Source organism: Schistocerca piceifrons, chromosome 4, assembly GCF_021461385.2.
Source record: "Schistocerca piceifrons isolate TAMUIC-IGC-003096 chromosome 4, iqSchPice1.1, whole genome shotgun sequence".
Lineage (NCBI taxonomy): Eukaryota > Metazoa > Arthropoda > Insecta > Orthoptera > Acrididae > Schistocerca > Schistocerca piceifrons.
This window is the reverse complement of record NC_060141.1, coordinates 758,850,295-758,875,000: the sequence shown is the minus strand read 5'-3', so window position 1 is coordinate 758,875,000 and position 24,706 is coordinate 758,850,295. Positions and strand designations below refer to the sequence as shown.

Genomic DNA, 24,706 nt, shown 5'->3' with positions numbered 1-24,706 from the left:
TGTGTTCGGCCCCTTCTCTTCCTTATTTACATAAATGACATACACACCTCAGAAATGGCAGCCAAGATCACACTGTATGCAGATGACACTAGCACACTAGTGAGCAATGTTAAGGAATCTCTGTCTACAAATGATCAAGTCCTTATGTCCTTAATTCGTGGTTCAATGCCAACAGATTGACCCTTAATATGAAGAAACAAATGGTATACAATTTGGAAAGATGAATCAAAACCAAGATCTCCAACTGTTACTGGACAGAAATAAGTTAAAAAGGGTATGATGCACAAAACTTTCAGGAGTGTATGTTGATCAAGACAAGCTGGAAAGACCATGTAATTGAACTCTCCCAGAGATTCAGTTCTGCATGTTTTGCTTGGAGTATTACACTGAAGTGTCAAAGAAACTGGTATAGGCACTTGTATTCAAATAAAGAGATACGTAAACAGGCAGAATACGCCACTGCGGTCAGCAACACCTACACAAGACAACAAGTGACTGGCTCAGTTGTTAGATTGGTTACTGCTGCTACAATGGAAGGTTATCAAGATTTAAGTGAGTTTGAATGTGCTGCTGTAGTTGGTGCATGAGCGATAGGATGCAGCAATGAAGTCAGGATTTTGCTATATGTGTGTACCGTGAATGTCAGGAATCCAGTAAAACATCAAATCTCCAACATTGCTGTGACCGGAAAAAGATCCTACAAGAACAGGACCAACGATGACTGAAGAGAATCGTTCAACGTAACACAAGTGCAACTCTTCCACAAATTGCTACAGATTTCAATTCTGGACCATCAGCAAGTGTCAGTGTGCAAACCATTCAACAAAACATCATTGATATGGGCTTTCAGAGCTGAAGGCCCACTTGTGTACCCTCGATGAACAAAGCTTTATACCTCACCTTGGCCATCAACACTGCCACTGGACTGTTGATGACTGGAAACATGTTGCCTAGTCGAATGAGCTTCACTTCAAATTGTATCAAGCGGATGGATGTGTGTGGGTATGGAGACAGCCTCATGAATCCATGTACCTGCACGTCAGCAAGGGACTTTTCAAGCTGGAGGATGCTCTGCAATGGTGTGGGACGTGTGCAGTTGGAGTGATAGGACCCCTGATACATTCAGATACGACTCTGACAGGTGACATGTACGTAAGCATCCTGTCTGATCACCTGCATCCATTTATGTCCACTTTGCATACCAACGGACTTGGGCAATTCCAGCAGGACAATGCAACACTCCACACGTTTAAAATTACTACAGAGTGGCTCCAGGAACACTCTTCTGAGTTCAATCACTTCCGCTGGCCACCAAACTCCCCAGACATGAACATTATTGAGAATGTCTGGGATGCCTTTCAACATGCTGTTCAGAAGAGATCTCCACCCCATCGTACTCTTACAGGTTTATGGACAGCCCTGCAGGATTCATAGTGTCAATTTCCTCCAGCACTACTTCAGACATTAGTCAAGTCCATGTAATGTTGTGTTGCGGCACTTCTGTGGGCTCGCGGGGGCCCTACACAATATTAGGCAGGTGTACCAGTTTCTTTGGCTCCACAGTGTATTTCTAAAATTTGGTCCTAAGATGGTGCTAGAATGGCTTATTTTGATTATTTCCAGTCCCTTGAAGCTCATGACATAGATTTTTGGTAAAATGAATAGTCAACTAATTGAAATTTTTGCATTACAGAAAAGGACTATTTGAGTCTTGTCACACAGCTCTACTAGGGCTCACAGCAAAACCCTATTTAAAAAGTTCTATTTGCTTACTATACCCTCCCTGTACTTATATAAAAGTGTGTCGATGACTAGAGCCAGAATTGATGACCTGCAAATCAACTGCAATTACCACCACAGTTATAATAGGCACAACTGTGAGTCTCGCCATACAGAACACATAAAACAACTCGTACTCTTAAGACATGTGAGCCACTTCGGTGTCACTCTTTATAATGCACTGCCAACTTACATAAAGAGGTCGGAGAATGAAATGTCAAGAAGTGTTACTACAAAATAAGTGAATATGTTAGCTTACACGATTGCTAGACCCTCATTTACTGTTCGGTTTTTTTGATTCTGTTAACTGAGGTACCATCTGTGCTGTGATTGTCTTTGCAAAAGAATGTTTCTGCTATAAGTTACTGTTTCCGCTGTTTCAGATGTAGTGCAATATACCTCACCACCTCTTCAGGGAAGGGATCTGATGCTGGATTAGTTTCATAGATGTGGTGTCAGCACGTGTGTGTGTGTGTGTGTGTGTGTGTGTGTGTGTGTGTGTGTGTGTTATACCTTTCAGCACTGTTATATAATCGTAAGCCGAGCAACGTGGCTATGCCAGTCTTTAGGCAATGGACTGTCATTCTGGAGGAGTGGGATTTATTATCCATCTGACCATCCAGACTTAGGATTTCAATGGTTTTCTCAAGTTTCTAAGGTGAATGCTGGGATGGTTCCTTTAACTAGGCCACCTCCTTGCCCTATCCTTTCCTAATCCTATCCTACTTCGTTTATGCTTTATTTATGTACATATTATTTCAGTAATGTACGTGACACATCTGATACTGTTGTACTGAATGGTCTAAGGATGAGTGAAGAAATAAATAAAATACTGGTTGCTTGTGAGATGATCATGAGTAGCCTCAAGTGAGGGAGAGAAATGTCTATCAACATGTCTCAGAATCCAACAGGAAAAAAAAAACACTAGTGCCCAATAGAACAGACATATTGCCTGCTTGCCTGTGTAGGATGGTACAGTCACATCACAAACATTGAGTCAAAAAATGGGCTTGTTTGCAGAAATACATGTACCACACAGGTGGTGCTAAAACATCTGGAACATCACAGACTGTCAACAAGGCAACCATTGCTTCAGCTTCCCTTTACGCAGCAGCAGAGAGGAAAGGTGCACCCACAGTGGTGCAACCAAAGATAACACTGAACACAAGAGGGGCACTATATCATCTTTTCACACTAGAAACAGTTCTGCGTACATCATTGCAACGGCCATATCTATGCATGGAGTGTTTGAGGAGAACAACTGTTGCCAGCTAGCATTGTTGTCATCATCATGCAGGACTAGCACTTGGTGGATAGTATGAGGTGGCACTGAGCACACAACAATATCTCCTGTGGTTCACTAAGTCGGTAATTTGGATAGCAGTCATTACATTTCATACATGTTATGGATGGTAGTTGTGCCCTGTCTTCGAGGTCTGGTGATGTTAGCTTTCGGCAAGATAACACAAGACTACATGTTGCCCACATTGTCCTGATCTACCTCAATACCCTGGCCAGCACATTCTGCAGATGTCTCACACACTGAAAATGTATGGTTTGCCCCCTAGTCTGTGACTCTACAACTCACCAGCCACTACAACTGATGAACCCTGACAGAGAGTTAAAGTTCCTTGGGTTTTCTCTGGGACTGAGGATGAGCGTGAAGCCCTACAACCAGCTGCTTTTGGGCTCTTCAGTAAATAGCAGGTGTCATCTTTTCCACTAGCAGAATTCTGGGAAGGGAGTGATCCAAGGGACCCCTTCCTAGCAAGAGGAGCTGAAGAGGCCTTACGCTTCTCTGGCTCAGAAGTGGGGACTGAAATTCCCTACGGTTGAAGTAGGTGGTAGGGGAGCAACAGGGAGGGAAGTGTCCCCCCACCATCAAGGGGGCAGGTGTAGCCTCTCGGCTCTGAGAGGCGTCAGGAATTCGAGGAACTGATGGGGGCGACAACTGTTCTCGTAGCGGCAGCGTATGAGGTGGTCATAGCCACAGGATGTAGGCACTCAAATTTCCTCTTAGCCTCAGTGTAGGTCAGTCAGTCTAGGGTCTTATATTCCATGATTTTCCTCTCTTTCTGTAAAATCCTGCAGTCTGGCGAGCAAGATGAATGGTGACACAGATGGGAGACAGGGCACATTGAGTATTGGGATGTGATGGACATCCACAATCTCGACAGGTGGGGCTGGAAGTACAGCAGGAAGACATATTGCCAAACTTCCAGCACTTAAAGCACAGCAATGGGGGAGGGACATGTGGCTTGACGTCACAGTGGTAGACCATCATCTTGACCTTCTCGGGCAATGTGTCACCTTCGAAGGCCAAGATGAAGGCACCGGTGCCAACCTGGTTATCCCTCGGACCTGGTGGATGCGCCAGACAAAATGAACACCTTGCCACTCTAAATTGGTGCACAGCTCGTCATCAGACTGCAAAAGAAGGTGCCTGTGGAATATAATACCCTGGACCATATTTAAGCTCTTATGGAGTGTGATGGTAACAAAAATATCCCCCAACCTGCCACAAGCGAGTAATGCCCATGACTGGGCAGAGGGTGTTGTTTTTATCAAAACTGACCCAGATCGCATTTTGGACAAGCCCTCCACTTCCCCAAACTTGTCCTCCAGATGCTCCACAAAAAACTGAGACTTCATGGACATGAACGACTCCCTATCAACTCTTGTACATACCAGATACCGGGGCAAATCAGCTTCCCTGCCATCTTTAGCCTGGCGTTCCTCCCATGGTGTGGCCATCAAGGGGAACGACTTGGGGTCATATTTCTTAGCATTGAAGTTAGACTTTGCTCACTTGGAGCCTGCTGGCAGTGGACCACCAGCAAGAGACGACGTTCTACAGTTCATGGCGTGTCATTCGCCCTAATGCCACCCACTCCAACCAGGGGCTCTCCTCACGGGCACCACCTTACCGCAGCAAAGGCCACCTGGCAGGATGGCCATTGCCGGGAGTCCCGATGCCCCAATGAACAGGACTGCAATGTGACAATGAGAAATTGGGTTAAAGATCTCAATGCACGATGGACACGATGCACCATGTAAGGCGCCCTACCCCAATTGGCTCACTCTTCAGAAAAATTTGAAAGAATGGAGGTCAGACCCTACAGGGGACCATCACATAAAGACCGAAACATGTGAGACTTCTTTTAGCCACCTCTTACGACATGCAGGAATACCTCGGGCCTATTCTAACCCCCGGACCCGCAGTGTTGATTAACAGAGGAGCTGGGAGGGAAGATCTGTGTCCTTCAGGCATAGTTCTACATCTACATCTATACTCTGCAAACCACCATGAGGTACATGGCAGAGGGTATGTTCCACTGTCCACTTATTACAGTTTCTTCCCGCTCCATTCATGTATGTAACACAGGAAGAATGAATGTTGGAATGTCTCTGTGCATGCAGTATTCTAATCTTATCCTCATGATCCCTATGTAAGCGATATGTAGGGGTTGTAGTATATTCTTAGAGTAATTATTTAAAGCCAGTTCTTGAAATTTGGTTAACAGATTTTCTCGGGATAGTTTACATCTATCTTCAAGAGTGTTCCAGTTAAGTTCCCCCAGTATCTCTGTGACTCTCTCCCATGAATTAAACAAACCTGTGACCATTCATGCTGCCCTTCTCTGTGTATGTTCAGCATCCCCTGTTAGTCCTATCTCGTAAGGGTCCCACAGGCTTGAGCAATATTCTAGAACCAATCACGCAAGTGATTTGTAAGTAATCTCCTTCATAGACTCATTGCACTTTCCCAGTATTCTAACAATAAACCAAAGTCTACCACCTTTATTACCCAAGACCAGGGCCGGCCAAACGCTGCACACTGTGCAGACGTGCGGAAGTGCTGCACGTGTGCGACAGCGACATCTGTTATTAGACGTGTGTCCTAAATGAACGGCGGCGGCTCCACTTCCCTGTGGTACAAGCAAGAGCGCAACATATCCAGTCTCGTTTATCCCTGGTGACCGTAACCTTAACAGAGAAGTACTGAGAAATGGCAAGTACTGTGAAAAAGCAAAGGACGGGAGATCTATGTTCTCAGTCGTTTAAAAATGACTGGGAACTGCAATTCTTTTTTGTAGCCGTTGGTGAAAACCCACAGTGTTTGCTGTGCCGCCGAACAATAGGCATCCAGCGTAAGTTTTCAATTGAAAGACATTACAATACATATCACAAAGATGAGTGTAGTGTACTCAACAGTGAAGAACGGCAAGCAAAATTAAATGTCCTTAAGAAAATGGATGAGACATATCAACTCAATTTTACTGTATGTCAAAGTAACTGATACTTCTTGAACTCTTAGTTTCTTGTGTTAAATTTATGTCTGTTTTACTGTACGCTGTAATATGTACCATTTTCAGTTATCCAGAATGGCAACCACACTAAATCTTCACTGTGAGCAAGTTTTAAAATCACATCAAGAATTGCACAATCTGGCAAACCCTTTTCTGAAGGGGAGTTTGTGAAAGGGTGTCTGATTGATGCTGCAGTACTTGTGTGTCCCACGAACGTTAGCAGGTTTCAAAAAATCGGTCTATCCAAACCAACAGTGACAAGACGTATCACTGCTATGGCCGACGATCTGCACAGGCAGCTAATAAATAAGGCTAAAGACTTTGTTGCTTTCTCTGTTGCGCTCGATGAAGCAACGGATCTTACAGATACAGCCCAGGTTGTGATATACAGACGAGGTGTCAATTTCGCACTTTGTGTAACAGAGGAGTGACATCTGTGCGTAGAAACATGCACTACATGAACGCTGACGGCTGCGGCGTGCACGCTGTGACCCAGAAGCTGCACATGTGCAGGAGCACCGCACGTGTGCAGAATTTCTGGCCGGCCCTGCTCAAGACGGAACCGTGAGATTATTCCATTTCATATCCCTACAAAGTGTTACACCAAGGTATTCGTATGAGTTGGCTCATTCCAATAGTGCCTCACATATATTGTAGTCATAGGACACTATGTTTTTTTTTTTCATTTTGTGATGTGCCCAATTTTATATTTCTGATCATTTAGTACAAGTTGGCAATCTCTTCACCATGTTGAAAGCTTATCCAATTCTGACTGAAAATTTATGCAGCTTCTTTCAGATAGTACTTCATCACATATAATGGCATCATCTGCAAAAAGTCTGAGGTTGCTATTAATATTGTCTGCAAGGTCAAAGGTCATTAATATACAACATGAGCAGGAAGTGTCTCAACACTCTTTCCTGTAGTACACCCGAAGTTACTTCTACATCTTATGATGACTCTCCATCCAAGATAACATGCTGCATCCTCCCTACCAAGAAGTCCTCAACTTGGTCACACATTTCACTTGATACCCCATATGCTTGTACTTTTGACAGTAAGTGTAGGCGTGGCACTGAGTCAAATGCTTTTCGGAAATCGAGAATCACTGCATCTACCTGGTTGCCTTCACCCAAAGCTTTTAGTATGTTAAGTGAAGAAAACACAGTTGGGTTTCACATGATCAACGTTTTTGGAACCCATGCTGGTAGGTATTGAGGATACCTCAATATGTTTGAGTTCAGAATATGTTCTACGATTCTACAAAAAATCGATGTCAAGGCTATAGGACGGTACTCTTGTGGATAACTTCTACTGCCCTTCTTGTAGATGGATGTGACTTGTGCTTTTTTCCAAGAACTGGGGACGGTTTTTTGTTCAAGGGATCTATGTTAGATTATACTTAGAATAGGGGCTAACTCAGCTACAAATTCAGTTGGATCAAGTTAGGTTAAAGCCGATGAGAATGAGGGAAGGTAGTAGTGAGGGGTCTGGTGGGGAGATAGCAGTTGGGAGGAGAGCTAGCAGGAGGAGGATGTAGTCTGACAGTTTTGTTGTGGCTTCCAGCAATAAGTTTCACTTGCCGGAGTTGAGGGGAGAGGAGCCTCAAAATAGTGTAGAAATAGGATATGTGCAGCAGACTATGCCCATGATTAGAAAGATTAAGAGTAACACTAATGTTAGGAAGATGAGGGGACTGCAAGCTCGATAGCTGTCATAGCAGAGGAGTAGTCTCTCTATTACAGGAGACATTAGGGGAGGAGTATCAGGTCACCAGCATTTTCGAGCAGAGAGCTAGGCTGGATCAGGTGATTGACGTTTTGGGGCCATTTTATAAAGACTTCATGAAAGATAGTGTGTGCGGCAGGAAACAGCCTGGACAGAAACAAGGCATACAATATAGGTGATGACCTGAATAAGGCTAACTGGTTGCACCAATCTGAGCACAGTGGCACTGTTCCAGCGGCATTACCAGTCTCATCTTAGCAGTGTTGTAAGGCATGTAGATATGGAGCTGGAGATGGCGCTGGTGACTGCTGGCCGGGAGCATATCACACTAGTGCCGGTGGGGACTATTGGCAGATGGTGCTACACTATGCATGGTCTAAACCTCAACAGGTCTGGGAAAGAGAGGTTGGTGGAGTTGATAAGTGAGAGTGTGCTGGATGGGTGTAAGGGCCACACATGGTCAAACACCTATTGTGATGGATAGGAGAAGTAGGCCTTTTTTAGGATAAACCAAGACAACAGGCTCCCCTCTGTTAAAAGTTTCTCAACCAGTTGAAGAGATTTCTACACTGTGTATGTGGGAAGTAGAATGCACCACACTGGAGTGTGGAAGCTCCATGGACATTCATTCAGAATTATCTATCATTCATCAAAATGTGCAGTCTGGTTAAGAACAAAGTATATCAGCACGAAGTTGAATTACAGCCTTCGAGCTTGGCAGTGTGCATTACAGTGCACTGGTGCAGAGATGATGAATTGCAGCAGATAGTGTTGTCATGATACGAATGTGCAAGTTCCTACGGCAGATCTACCTTAAAAGGTAGGGGATCATGTATCTACATCAGGGGTGGCATACACTTTAAGTTAGTGTAGATAAACACTTTGAATTGTCGGCCATCAAAGTAACAAAGCTAGTGCTTATAAGAAGATAATTGTTCTGTGTGTTTACTGCTCATCTAGTAGTAATGTGAGCAATTTCTTCAACAAATTACGTGAAGTCCTGGAAAGGGTCCCTACCCACAAAACTAGCTTAATAATACTTAGAGGCATGAATAGTTACTCTCAATTCAGGATTGCACTCTGCTTGTAAAGCTGTATTACAAGAATGATGACTGTGCACACATCGCTCTGCAGAAGTTCCGAACACTGAAGGGTTTGAAAAAAGGCGTTGGTCCAATGACTGCCGTGGGTCTGGAGAAAATGATTTGGAAATTCGAAAAGAAGGGTTCTTTTGGTGTGCAACCTGGTAGAGGCAGGAAAAGAATTGATTCGAAGTGAGTGGAAGCAGTGGCCACAGCGATGCAGGAGGAGATGAGTGGTGGTGTGCAAACATGTAGTGCATGGAGAATTGCCCGAACACTGAACATACCCATGAGCATGGTGCATAAAATCTTACGAAACATCCTTCTTTGCTATCCATTCAAAATTACCCATGTGCATGAGTTGCTTCCTGTTGACCTGGCAACAAGAGAGACCTTTGCTTTAGAATTTCTTGTTCGCATGAAGTGGACAATGATCGGCAGTGGATTTTATGGACAGATGAAGCCCACTTCCATCTGACCGGATACATCAATACACTGAACTGTCGAATATGGACAACAGAAAATCCACACTCGAATCAGACCGTGCCACTTCATCCTGAAAAGGTCACTGTGGGTGTGGGTTTATGGCATCATTTATCATAGGGCCATATTTTTTCAAAGAGACATGTGCTTCTGGTCCTGTTACCAGTACTGTCACTGGTAAGTGCTATGAGTGTCTTTTGCGCAACCTCATCATTCCACCTCTGCATATTGCAAAACTAGTTAAGCAGCTGCTGAAGTGCCATTTCGGAAATGCTAGAATTATCAGCCCCCATTTCCTGATCACCTGATCTTAATCTGTGCGACTTCTGGCTCTGGGGCTATTTGAAAGATGTTATGTCCAGTGTTACCTGCATTGAAGGCAAGCACTGCACAGCACATTCTGATCATGACCCTGGAAAAACTTCTATCAGTGTGGAACATGCTGTTTCTTGATTTCAACTTGTTGCAGAAAACAGAGGACAGCATATTGAACATATTTTGCACCAGTCACACAAAAATTAATAATCCGATCTGATTTTGATTTATGCTTTTTATGCGGTTTTTCACCTCAGGACAATTAAAAACCCATGTGATTGATTCTTTTTAAGCGGTTTTTGGCCCGAGAACAATTAAAAACCAATTCTTCCCATCCGATGTGACATAACCTTTCCGTGGTAGATGGGCTTACATAACTAATAGTATCACACCTGTACACCCATGCACACTGAGTAGTACAGTTTGTTTGGAGTCAAACATACACCTTAGGCATTGTTGTATGATTCATTTGTCATTTGTAGTCAACCATTATTAAATTATGATGCTTACAGTGCCATCTATTGCTACATTTTGTAGCTATTTATTTTTCTTCTTCCATACATTTTCCCCCTTTTGATGTCATCCTGACCAGTGGTGTTATTTCTACAGCAGTATGAAACTGTAACTTTAATTATAATCACTATGTATAATGCAAAAAATAAAAGCAAAATGGTGTGGGACAGTGTAAAACAAGAAACTGGAAAAGGCAGACACAAGTATAATACCATACAAATCAAAGATGAGGATACGATAATAGAAAATCCTCAGGAATCAGCAAAACTTGTAAATGATTATTTCTCTGGTACTACAGAGAAGGTGCATCAAAACCTTCCTAAAACACATGTAGCACCTGCAATGACTTACACAGCATGCACAATGATGTCATTTCTCACAAAAGAGTTTAAAGTTAGGAAGACTATACAACAATTAAACTGCAAGATGCCAGCAGACATATAAGAATTTCCTGTCTCCATTCTAAAGGCATCTATAGATAGCATACAAGCTCCAGTAACATAATAAATGAATCTTTAGTTCAGGAGTTTTTCAGAGTACCTAAAGCGTAAAAGAGTGGTGCCCTCACTAAAGGTAAGTAATATGGAAAGCATTGAGAACTGCAGGCCAGCTTCACCTCCTTCACTCTCAAAAATAATTGAAGCAATCATGAAAGAGATACTGATGAGTTACATAAATAAATCTTCTTCTTTGAAGCAACCATGAAAGAGATACTGATGAGTTACATGAATAAAACTTCTTCTTTTGCTTTCGCCGTTGTCCTGCTGTTTTCACAGGGTCGGCGTGGTTACAGTGAATTTGACACGGTTAATTTGAAGTGGTGGCCAGATGCCCTTCCTGCCACCACCCCGTACCCTCAGGGATGGAATCAGTGTACCCCAACTGTTGGCATCCAGAGTAAATCATGAAACAGTAAAGATGTGTTTCAAATGTCTGCAAGTCATGTAACTGAGGCGGAACGCAGGGACCAGCCCAGTATTCACCTAGTGGAATGTGGAAAACTGCCTAAAAACCACTTCCAGGCTGGCTGGCACACCAGCCCTCATAGTTAATCCGCCTGGCGCGCCTACCAGAGTCCAGGAAGCAGGGCATTAGTGCTCTCAGCTAACTTGGCAGGTCAGTTACATGAATAAATACAACCTCTTTAATGAAGCAGTTTGGTTTCACAAGTGGAAGAAGTATAATATGAACCACTGCAAAGTTCACAAATGTGGTACTTGAAACACTTGATAAGGGACAATTGTGTTACAGGTGTTTTCTTGGACTTACTCAAGGATTTGGAGACTATTGGTCATAAAATACTATTGTAAAAGCTAGACACGCTAGGTATAAGGGGAACAGCGAATAAGTGGTTTCAATCTTACTTGGAAAACAGGATACAAAAGGTAGAGATTGTTCACACATCTGCAACACAGATGTTCCTAGGGGAAGTTTATTGTGTCCGATCCTGGTCTTAATATTCATTAATCACTTTCTAGACAGTGTAAGAAATGGAGGAAAAGTTCTCTTTGCCGATGATAGCAACATCATCACTGATAAAAGATCAGAACTCCTATCAGGGAAAGGATATGAAACCCTCAAGGATGTTTACCGTTGGAGAGTATGTAATAAATTAACATTGAACATAAAGAAAATGAACACTATGCACTTCAATGTAAAGAGGGGTAACAACTCCGTCACATTAACGACAGACTGTGTAGCATAAACAAAGTTTTTAGGCATAGACACTGACTGTCAGTTAACATCGAGTGAATATAGAAAGATATTAGCAAAATGAATGTCATCAGCATGCTACGCTCATATGGTATTAGCATCAGTTTGCAACAGTCAACGTCTTGTGGTGACATACTATGCCTACATACAATCAGTTCGTAGCTAAGGGATTCTTTTCTGGGGATCAAAGGCACGAACATGGACACAGTTTTTAAACTGAAGAAAAAGGCCACAAAAGTAACAACTGGAAGTAGTAATAGGGCTCATTGTAAAGAACTGTATACAGGGTGTTACAAAAAGGTACGGCCAAACTTTCAGGAAACATTCCTCACACACAAAGAAAGAAAATATGTTATGTGGACATGTGTCCGGAAATGCTTACTTTCCATGTTAGAGCTCATTTTATTACTTCTCTTCAAATCACATTAATCATGAAATGGAAACACACAGCAACAGAACGTACCAGCGTGACTTCAAACACTTTGTTAGAGGCAATGTTCAAAATGTCCTCCGTTAGCAAGGATACATGCATCCACCCTCCGTTGCATGGAATCCCTGATGAGCTGATGCAGCCCTGGAGAATGGCGTATTGTATCACAGCCGTCCACAATACGAGCACGAAGAGTCTCTACATTTGGTACCGGGGTTGCGTAGACAAGAGCTTTCAAATGCCCCCATAAATGAAAGTCAAGAGGGTTGAGGTCAGGAGAGCGTGGAGGCCATGGAATTGGTCCGCCTCTACCAATCCATCGGTCACCAAATCTGTTGTTGAGAAGCGTACGAACACTTCGACTGAAATGTGCAGGAGCTCCATCGTGGATGAACCACATTTTGTGTTGTACTTGTAAAGCCACATGTTCTAGCAGCACAGGTAGAGTATCCCGTATGAAATCATGATAACATGCACCACTGAGCGTAGGTGGAAGAACATGGAGCCCAATCAAGACATCACCAACAATGCCTGCCCAAATGTTCACAGAAAATCTGTGTTGATGACGTGATTGCACAATTGCGTGCGGATTCTCGTCAGCCCACACATGTTGATTGTGAAAATTTACAATTTGATCAAGTTGGAATGAAGCCTCATCTGTAAAGAGAACATTTGCACTGAAATGAGGATTGACTCATTGTTGGATGAACCATTCACAGCAGTGTACCACTGGAGACCAATCAGCTGCTGATAGTGCCTGCACACACTGTACATGGTACGGAAACAACTGGTTCTCCCGTAGCACTCTCCATACAGTGACGTGGTCAGCGTTACCTTGTACAGCAGCAACTTCTCTGACACTGACATTAGGGTTATCGTCAACTGCACGAAGAATTGCCTCGTCCATTGCAGGTGTCCTCGTCTTTCTAGGTCTTCCCCAGTCGCGAGTCATAGGCTGGAATATTCCGTGCTCCCTAAGTCGCCGATCAATTGCTTCAAACGTCTTCCTGTCGGGACACCTTCGTTCTGGAAATCTGTCTCGATACAAACGTACCATGCCATGGCTATTGCCCCGTGCTAATCCATACATCAAATGGGCATCTGCAAACTCCGCATTTGTAAACATTGCACTGACTGCAAAACCACGTTCGTCATGAACACTAACATGTTGATGCTACGTACTGATGTGCTTGATGCTAGTAGAGCAATGAGTCGCATGTCAGCACAAGCACCGAAGTCAACATTACCTTCCTTTATATATATATATAAAAAGAAAGATGATGAAACTTACCAAACAAAAGCGCTGGCAGGTCGACAGACACACAAACAAACACAAACATACACACAAAATTCTAGCTTTCGCAACCAATGGTTGCCTCGTCAGGAAAGAGGGAAGGAGAAGGAAAGACAAAAGGATATGGGTTTTAAGGGAGAGGGTAAGGAGTCATTCCAATCCCGGGAGCGGAAAGACTTACCTTAGGGGGAAAAAAGGACAGGTATACACTCGCGCACACACACACATATCCATCCACACATACACAGACACAAGCAGACATTTGTAAAGGCCTTTACAAATGTCTGCTTGTGTCTGTGTATGTGTGGATGGATATGTGTGTGTGTGCGCGAGTGTATACCTGTCCTTTTTTCCCCCTAAGGTAAGTCTTTCCGCTCCCGGGATTGGAATGACTCCTTACCCTCTCCCTTAAAACCCATATCCTTTTGTCTTTCCTTCTCCTTCCCTCTTTCCTGACGAGGCAACCATTGGTTGCGAAAGCTAGAATTTTGTGTGTATGTTTGTGTTTGTTTGTGTGTCTGTCGACCTGCCAGCGCTTTTGTTTGGTAAGTTTCATCATCTTTCTTTTTAGATATATTTTTCCCACGTGGAGTGTTTCCCTCTATTTTTTTATATATATATATATATATATATATATATATATATATATATATATATATAAAAAAAAGACTAGAGCACCTTTGCTGCACCTAGTGAGTACATATACCAATCTGTGATGCAGGGAAAAAAAATAAATGCTGCACTAGCAATTCTATACATAATTACAGAAGAACAGCCAGTTTAGAGTTACATTTATCCAAGAAAAAAAAGCAAAAACTCAAAACAACATTTTATAGCAGGTGACAAAATTGTATAATAAACTGCCAAAGGAAGTCAGAAAGATTACTAAAACAACTGTTTGAAAATGCAGCTAAAACATTCTTCACAACTAATGCATATTACACAATTAATTATTACTTAGAGGACCTAGGATAGAGAACAATAATGGAGGGGGATAACTAAAGGACCTTTAGTACTCGATTTACTGCTTTCATAAGGACCAGGTGGCACTATTTATAATGCATGATAGTAGTGGCTGTTGGTTTAGTTTTTCAGATATGCAGTAGCACATGGTTGAATATAGAGCCTGGAATTGAGTAAAGGGGCACAGAGCATCTTTTCAACCAAGGAGTCATCAGTGGGTGTCATCAGTGTGTATGGACAGTGAAGAAGAAAACTGTGTTTTATATTGCAAGCCACATGAAACAATTTGTGTGTAAATGAAGAAACATTATTCGTTAGAGAATTATTAAATAAGGCAGCACAGCTCTAAGGGCACTGACCTCATAATTGAGAGGATGGAGCTGCTCTTTCCTTCCATTCTGATTTGGGTTTTCTTGGATCACGAAGGCAAAGATCACAAAGACCCTTTTCCACAGGTACCTTTCCAAATCTTCTAAAGATTGCAAAAGTAACCCTTTTGCACAAAAAGGGAGCCACAGACAATGTTAACAATTACAGACCTGTAGCACAGCTTAGTGGCTTCTCAAAAATTTTTGAGAAGCTCTTTTATAATAGGTTGCCATTGTTTGTTAACAAAAACTCATTGCTGTCAAATCATCAGCATGGCTTCAGGCAATGTAGATCCACAACAACAGCAGTCTATGAATATTTGCACTCCATTCTAAAAGCTGTAAATGAGAAGGAAATGGCTACTGGAATATTCTTGGACCTATCCAAAGCATCTGACATTTTAGATCATTGTGTCCTACTACGTAAGTTGGAAAGAAAGGGAATTAGAGGTATTCCAAATGAATGGATTAGATCATATCTTACTTGCCGGCAACAGAAAGTTGTTCACAGACAAGACACAATAACTGAAAACATTTTAAGAACAACAACATACACATCAGAAAAAACTACCAGCAAATATGGTGTGCCACAAGGATCAACATTAGGTCCTATACTCTTTCTTTTGTATATTGATGACCTGAATGACACTGTCCATGCCAAAAAGAAAACTTTATTTGTAGATGATGCCAGTATTTTGATTATAGTGTCAGACCAAAAAGAGCTTCAATTAACTACAGATGCACCATTGCTGGAGCTAACACACTGGTTTGAAAAAAATAAACTTACAATTAACACTGGGAAAACAGTGGACATGAACTTTCAAACATCCCACTATAAACAACAAAATGAACATGCATTGAAAATAAACAACAAAATCGTAAAATTAGTTGATGATAATAAGTTCCTAGGAATATATCTGCAGAGTGATCTTAAGTGGAATACCCACATTAAAGCTCTTACAACCAAGCTATCATCAATCTGTTACATGCTACGGATACTAAGCATAAGCTGTAATAGAGAAGTAGCAATACAGGTATATCACACACATTTCCAGTCAGCAATCCGATATGGAATAATCTTTTGGGGGAATGCACCCTATAGTCTACCTGTTTTCAAAACCCAGAAATGAGCTATCAGAATCATCTGCACCATAAAGAGGCAAGGTTCATGTCACTCTCTTTTTCCTACTCTAAAGATACTGAACCTTCCATGCCGATATATATTTGAAACAACAGTCTTAGTAAGAGAATATTTAAGAACCTCCAATGCCTATCAGCTGAACAGCTCTGTGCACAATTACACAACGAGGAATGGCAATAACATTCATGTCTCATATGCCAGAACATCAGCCTACCAGCAGAGTGTCCTTCATAGAGGCACACAATTGTATAACCACCTTCCTAACAACATCAAGTTGGTAAAGCAAGACAGCTTGTTCAAAAAAAAAAAAAAAAAAAAAGCTGAAGTCATTTCTGATGGGCCACAGTTTCTACTCTGTAAATGAATACCTCTCAGAATGAAACAGAATTTTATAATGTTAAATTAATAACCTGACAAGATGTCACAGGACCAAAACTAAATAAATAAATATAATAGAGGGAAACATTCCACGCGGGAAAAATATATTTAAAAACAAAGATGATGTGACTTACCATACGAAAGCGCTGGCAGGTCGATAGAAACACAGACAGACACATACATACACACAAAATTCAAGCTTTCGCAACAAACTGTTGCCTCATCAGGAAAGAGGGAAGGAGAGGGAAAGACGAAAGGAAGTGGGTTTTAAGGGAGAGGATAAGGAGTCATTCCAATCCCGGGAGCGGAAAGACTTACCTTAGGGGGAAAAAGGACGGGTATAAACTCGCACACACACACACATCCATCCACTAATATACAGACACAAGCAGACATGTGTCTGTGTCTGTATATGTGTGGATGGATATGTGTGTGTGTGTGTGTGTGTGTGTGTGTGTGTGTGTGTGTGTGTGTGTGTGTGCGCGCGAGTGTATACCCGTCCTTTTTTCCCCCTAAGGTAAATCTTTCTGCTCCCGGGATTGGAATGACTCCTTACCCTCTCCCTTAAAACCCACTTCCTTTCGTCTTTCACTCTCCTTCCCTCTTTCCTGATGAGGCAACAGTTTGTTGCGAAAGCTTGAATTTTGTGTGTATGTATGTGTCTGTTTGCGCTTAAATAAATAAATAAATAAATAAATAAATAAATCAAGGCCATGGCCAACCACCCGTCCTATCCTTCTAAGCTACCTGCCCCATTCTCTTAAATCATGTTATTTATGCTGTGCATTATACTTTGACCAACTGATTGTGTTACCTTGACAAATCCTGTATCATTGTGAAAGGATTCTGGGAAGGACAATTAAATAAATGCATTAATGAAACAGGCCTCACTATTGGTAAGATACATGCTGACGAGCCAAAACCTTATGACCACTACACACCATAAGACTGAATGCCTCTAGGGTGCCAGAAAAATAATGAAGTGGGAGAGATCAAATAACTACGGAAGAGGTACTAAAACAAGTTAGTGAGAAAAGAAATGTGTGGCACAACATGCCTGAAATACAGAATCAGTTAATAGGACACATCCTGAGGCATCAAGAACTAGTAAAGCTGGTACATGGAGAGCTGTAGTATTTGGACTGAAGACTACTACATTGTAACAAACCTGTATTTTCACAGTTTCTCAAAGCATGCTGGCTGGATGTAGTTCTTTCTCACACATCACATGAAACTTCACCTGAGTAGCTACTGTGCGGATTTGGAAGTCACAGAATATGCCTGCTCCACATGTAGATGTTCTCATGGGTGCTTTTAAAAAGTTATAAGGCAGCAATGGTAATGTTACTGATGACAGCACTACCAAAGCAGAATTACTAAACATGCTTTTCCAAAATTCTTTCGTCAACGAAGAGACACTAGATACTATAGAACTCTGCTGTGTATGACTTGGAGAGGTGGGCTACATAAAGGTACACCAACTGTCATCATAGAAAATCTGGACAGGAGCAGAAATGATTAGTGAACAGGAGATCACAGTCAAAAGATATACTTAACTTATATTTCTCCAAGTGAATGAAGACTCATTACAAATAATGCAGCAAGAAATATAGAGGCCAGCTATCTCAGTGTCAACAAGAAAGAGGGTCTGTGTGCTAAGCATGAATGATGGTCATAGCAAAGTGGTTCTGAGCACAAATGGGTTGAGTGCCTGTCACGGGCCGTCCTATATAACGGTAGCAGAGGGTGCTTATAGTCCAGAGCTGCTAGAAGCATGGCTCAGCAGCCATGGGTCTACCAGATCCCATGAGACTGCTATCAGTGAAATTCCATTGCTATGATGCCCATGGGGTGATATCGATACATGATACCACAAACTCAAACCAAGAACAGCTGCCAACATCAGCAATTTGGAAGTAGATAACCAAGTATAGCAAAGCAAAATAAGCCACTTAATAATTAAAACTGTATCTCAGTTGGGCTCCTTTCACAGTATGCTTTTGAAATAGTTCCATTTTAAGAAATCATATACAACTATTTGCTCTACAAAAAGTTTGTACCTAGAGAATGGAAATTTGCACAGGTCACAGCAATATACACGCAAGGGAATCCACTGGGTCATAGACACATATCAGTGAAACTACTTGAAGCAGGATTTTGAAAGAAATACTGTGTTCCAATATACTCTGAAGAAAACAATCTATTGACACAAACCATAACAGAGTCAAAAACATTGTTCTTGTGAAATATAACTGGTCCTTTGTTCACTCGAAGTAATGAGTGCTGTTAACAGGGGAACCAAGCTGATTCCATATTTCTGCATTTCCAGAAGGCTTTTGACATCATTCCTCACAAGCAGAATCTCCAATGGAACAACACCGCACTGTGCAGCCAGATTCATGATAGTCCTTTAGAAATGTCACAGGTCATTAATTTAAGAGAGAAAATCTGAGCAGTCCTCTTAAGACTGTTTTCACATGATATTGTTGTTTATTGTCAAGTAAAGTAAAAATCAAAACTAATTACAAATTATTTATACAAGATAACAGCATGGTACAAAAGTGACAACTAACTCTGAATAATAAAATGTGTGAGTTCCTCAATTAGAGTATACCAGAAGTTCGATTAAATTTGGTTACATGATAAAGCACACAAATTTAAAGGTTGTTGATTCAACTAGATACCCAGGGATTACAATTATGAACAACTTAAACTGGAGCCATCAGAGAGAGGATAAAGTAGGAAAGGCAAACCTAAGACTGTGTTTCATTGGCAGAATACGTGTAGGCCTATGGTGCAACAAATCTACTAAAAAGACTGCCGACACTATGCTTGTCTTGCCTCTTCTAGGGGACTGCTGCACATTACTGCATCCTTGAGTTACTGAATAGTTCAAACATGGGCAGCTAATTTTGTATAATCACAAAACAGGGGCGACGGTGTTATGAATCATATGATAAGCAAGTTTACAGGGCACTCATTAAGACAAAGGCATTTGCACTGCAGCATGATCTTTACACGAAATTACAATGACTAACTTTCACCTCTGAATGCCAAAACAGGAATGACCATTATCATGAAATAAAAGATACCAAAGCTCATCTACATGCAAAAAGGTTTCCATTTACTCCATGTGCTGTCCTGGTGTGGAATGGTAGATAAACAGCCTAAAAGTGATTACATGAACCCTCTGCCAGACACTAAAGTGTGAATCACAGAGTAATCATGCAGATATAGACCACAGGTGCTCATAAACACAATGCTGAGCATGCTTATTGCCCAACAACAACAATACCTCTGCTTACCACATGTTGGACTGTGTGATCACCATTGACTCAAAACTATTCTCATATGCAAAACACTCAAAAGAGATCTTACCCACTAGTCTAACACCACGACTACATTCAGGGTGCTGGCAAGTGTGACAGGTGTCATCTTTACTCATTTTCTGAGTATAAAATGTATTTGATTTGATATCAATTGTTGCTACACACAAAAATAAAAATTCAGGCTTCAAGATAAATTCTTTCATATTAAAATTCATAATTAAATTAAATACGACGGGTAATAACGAACTGCTTTTATAGTGTGTCTCATTATATGGGTAACAAAGTAGAATAACTGTCTAATGTTGTTATCATCTAAAACATGGTCCAACAACTGTCATAAACTCTATATATGTAAGATTTACTGGCCCAGTAAATAAATAAAATATACAAACATGGAAAAAGAAGAAATAATGAATTCCATATCAGATTCCTCGTCACAGTGACCCGCACATCAACTGAATTTTCAAATGATACATATAAAACGGAAAGGTTCCAATTTAATCTCCATATCACATATCAGTCAACAAATACTACAGCCTAGATGGCATATCGATATAAACTCTCCAGTGCTCAAATTTGTAACAAGAAAGAAGATTGGAGATTGCTGTTGTTTATTTTTCTCTGGAGTGAGGCAATGGACAAAAAGCTTCATTTTCAGATTTCACAAAGGTGACCTGTTTTGGTAGATTCTTTCTCACTGCACTAGAAAGAAGAATCTGGTATACCAGAATGGACACAAGGAACACAAAGTTCCAGCTCTGCATAACAGGACCTTGCTAAGCGATATCGACCTAAAATACAACATTTCACTGTTAGGCCTAAAACTAAACTCAGATATAAAATTAAATTGATATTATTAATATCACTCATGTATTCCACAGTTAATTCTAAACTGATATGAAAAAAGTGCTTTACTTGCATCAAACTGTGGGTACTTGAAGGTGGGTATAATATGAGCATGTCGCACACTGGTTTTCTCAACAAACTTTATACAATAGTACTATTGTTTACTTGTACAGGATAAGTAATTAGTAAATATTAATAGCTTCTCTCCCCTCCATTCAACAAAACAGTTCCAGGTTTATTCTTGGGGAATAAATGGCGTTTCTTTAGCTGTAATTGTTACTGTCATCAAAGAAGGAGACGCCCATACGCACAAATTTTGATAATTATACGCTTAAAATGCACGTTTGTGCAATGATATGTTGTATTTGGATAGCACTGATAATCAACTACATTGTATCAAATTCATTACGAGTTTCGTAATACACATTCTACAATTTCTTTACCGTTTTATTACGTGTCTCTAAATGTCAAAGCCCCAAAAATGTAATTCCTGCCATTAACCAAATCCTTCTATCTTACTAATAATTCACGTAATCACCAAACATCTGTAATGTTAGTGCCATCTTTCTTCACACTTTTCACTTGTTGTGATTAAAGCAGCCTTATCTGCATTGGAGCAATTTCTTGTAACATCCAGTATTACACATACTGCTTAGTTTTGTCTAGTGCATGTAGTAACTGGGTGTTGTCATTTATTGCAACATTATGTTGGGTGCCAGTTTCTACGAGTATGGACTTCAGGAAAGGGGTTATGTTGATATGTCAATATAAAGAGCTGTATCTATTTACTGTGGAAAATTATTACGATAACGTTAAAATTTTGAAATTTACTTCAAATATTTGTTTGTGTGTCAACAAAAATAATGGTCGGGACGATGTAGTATGTATTCAGGCAGAACGTATTTACAAAAACATTAATATGGATGGTCAGCGTGTGGTCTCAAGCTCAAACATCATACCATTTCTTACTTTCAGCACCATCACAAACCAGCTTCACCACGCTTACATTTCATGCGCCACTTTTTCACTTTCCATGCTGTTGTTTCTCAAATCATCTCTACTAGCAGTTTATCAGCTGCGATAGACTAGTACCAACACTGTCAAATAAGTGAATGTGAAATATTTTATGCTCTCAAGTCTTGTTCCGTACTAACTTTTAAGAATTAAGATAACTAGACCGTCATAATAAAACAAGACAGCATTATGATATTTGAAACTTCCAATTAATAGCTGTTCACGAAATATAACGTAATTAATTGATGCCGCACCTTTCCGTTTTACATCAACACATTTTGGCTAACCTGCATTGTTGTGGAAGTGGGGAAAACGTGGAGCTTCGTCTGCTACTAAACGCATGTTTCTGCTGTATCATTTGATATGTAATAATTATACATATATAAAATTAAACTGTTCTAAAGGAACATCCCAATTATCTACACGACATTTTCATAGATAACGTTGATAATTTGACAATTTAGTTTGTTTATATACTGTCGTAAACAATGGCTGTAAGTGGAACAAACATAATTTTCATAAAACATATTTGTTAGACAGTAATTATAAGTGTTTAATATGATTTTCCGATTGTTTTTTTCCGTGTACTTTCCAGCCCCAAAAAGGCAAACAGGCAACGAAAGGACAGAAACAGATTGTAGAAGAAAATATGGACACATTACATTTTTACAGGAAAATGGTTTTTGTAGCAAATGGTGTATATCTGACAGTTACAGTGGTCTTATCTGATGTTTTCACGGTTGCAAATATTGTAAGTTGTTTTAGATTATGTTAGACAGTCGGAATGTAGTATTTGCAGTAGACCTATTTTATGAAAAACAGAACATAACAGCATGTTCACTTCACTCCAATCTAGAAGTAAACCTCCAAATAATGTTATTATTTTTGTCCTAGCTCTTCTTCCTATTGGCAGCAGCGTCTTATATTGGAAGCTACCAGTTTATGGCATACATGGCAAAACCAAAGTATACTGAATCTGGCCAGCTTGTGGACAGTGGAGTTGATCTCAACATGGAAGGTGGAATAGCCGAGTGAGTACATTATGGTTCACAAACGTTACAGCTGATAACTTAGTTGCTTGTCAGAAGATACACATGTATGGTGCGCTTAATTATTTGCATTTTTTATGGTTCATACTTGCGACAAACTGCTGCAATATGTATGTTTACAAGTAAGGTATATATTCCCTGTGAAAACTTGGCCATATGCTGGTTATTTACATGAACTGAATTTTTTAAAATATGAATTTAATACAAAATTTAAAAAATTACCTGGCGAGCAGTATGTACCGGGAATTTATCTTTGTGGTTGGAGGAGTCATCAAACAAAAATATTTTCATTTTATTTTCAAAGCTTTCATTATCAGCCAGTGCTTTAAAGTCATGAATTGTCAATTCAAATACTTTTATGGCTCCACAGTTTGCCCCTTTCAGCATAAGGGTAATTTGTGAATAGTGAATGTTATTTTTCTTCGTACTGTCATATTTTTGAATGCTGCTGTTATTTTCAAATTGTTCCCAATTCTTCACCACAAACTTTGTTGGAGAGTAAATATATTGTGAGACTTGTTAGTAGGCCTACTGTTTTGAACAGTTGCCTCCATGAAATTTGGGGATGGATTCCTTATTGTTCCTACTGTTGTTTCAGCTCATTGGGCTTCTTACTAATACTTGCATCTTAAATATCCTCTTTCATGAAAAGATTCATCACAAAAAATACTTGAACTATACAAAATATTCTTTTCTGCTAATGGAAAGTCCTTGGTAGAATGCATGTAATGTAAGAAGTAAAGCTAACAACTTGTATAGTTGAGATGGTGAGTGGTTGATATGCAAAAGTTGGGAACATTGCTAATTTTTCAGACTAGTCTTCCATCAGCTTACATTCAAGTACCCTTGCAGGGCGACATTGCTTCAGCTAGGACGAGGTTCATGCAAATGTGTCAGTATTCTGTTACCTCTTGGTAGAAAAAACTCGAAAAGCTTCTTTATTTAACTATTTTCTACTTTGCACCAGCAAAATATGAAATTAATCCCTTATTTATTGTATCTCGAAAACCGTAAACCTTGAATTTCTCAAAAGTATGTTGAGATTTTTATGTACACCCTAGAGACATCATAAGAAATCCCAGTAGCTGAAATTTTGTCCTTCAGATATTTTGATACATGGTCGGTTGATGACATGTTTAGTGGAGAGACACTTTTGGAATCCAAATTATAACTGTCTCAGATCCAGATATGTGCTATCATTCTCAAGAACACTACATTTTCCAGTTCTTTTAAGAATACATGTTCATATACTCTTTTAAGTAGGGGAATAGGAGGCTAACAGTGGCAAATTTTAGTCTGGAAAAATATCGTGTAAAAGTTATGTTACATATATGGCTGAATGCAATAACTATATCAAAAGGAGCATTAATTATTTTTTGATTTCCATGAAAGAAGTTGGAGTGGCCTTATATGATTGAATGCCTGTAGTACTGATGAAATATAATTAATTTTGTATGCAAAGAAAGAGTGAGTGTTTACACTACAGCTGTCAAATCCATTCTTTATTGAAAAACCTTTTCAGGGAGCATCTACTCAGCTCATATATTTATTTCTCCTTTGCTCATAATTTTTAGTGATATCTGATAAACAGAAAACATACACAAAATATTCACAAACTAACACCTACTAACAGTGTGACTATTTATGAATTTTAATATTGCAGACAGTGTACCAGATTTATAGTTAAGAAGCAAAGTGCCTGTCCCACCCCCCAGCCCACCCCTCAGAAGGATAACTGTTTTCAGGCAGAGGATCACACAGTCAATGCAGCTGCAGCTTCTTCCCTTAGTAATCATCTGGATTTTTCTTTCAGTTTTCTGGCATCAGTCTTTAGTTTTACTTCTGCACTTGAAATGTGCCAAGATGCATCAATAGTAGAGGGAAAAAAATCGGTATGAAATTTTTGGCTTTCCAACTGAGTGAGTGCATGAAAAATGCATGATGTTTCAATGAGTATTACTTTTGTTGCCC

General features: G+C 40.3%; 2 protein-coding genes across 4 annotated transcripts in view; one reads left to right on the top strand and one right to left on the bottom strand.

Moving 5' to 3' along the window:
* The window catches only part of LOC124794791 (palmitoyltransferase ZDHHC3), a 118,916-nt gene extending 97,155 nt beyond the window's left edge, over nucleotides 1-21,761 (bottom strand). Inside the window, exon 1 of one of the 3 annotated variants that reach the window (XM_047258443.1) lies at nucleotides 21,632-21,761. The gene's annotated coding sequence lies outside the window, so the exon portion shown is untranslated. The remainder of the gene's footprint in view (nucleotides 1-21,631) is intronic. The other 2 variants (XM_047258444.1, XM_047258445.1) reach the window with 2 other exon arrangements.
* A 210-nt stretch (nucleotides 21,762-21,971) lies between these two features.
* The window catches only part of LOC124794792 (transmembrane protein 208), a 54,310-nt gene continuing 51,575 nt past the window's right edge, over nucleotides 21,972-24,706 (top strand). The window contains exons 1-3 of the mRNA XM_047258446.1: nucleotides 21,972-22,180; nucleotides 22,282-22,437; nucleotides 22,581-22,717. Of these exons, the coding sequence (XP_047114402.1) occupies nucleotides 22,175-22,180; nucleotides 22,282-22,437; nucleotides 22,581-22,717 (299 nt within the window). The 5' untranslated portion in view covers nucleotides 21,972-22,174. The remainder of the gene's footprint in view (nucleotides 22,181-22,281; nucleotides 22,438-22,580; nucleotides 22,718-24,706) is intronic.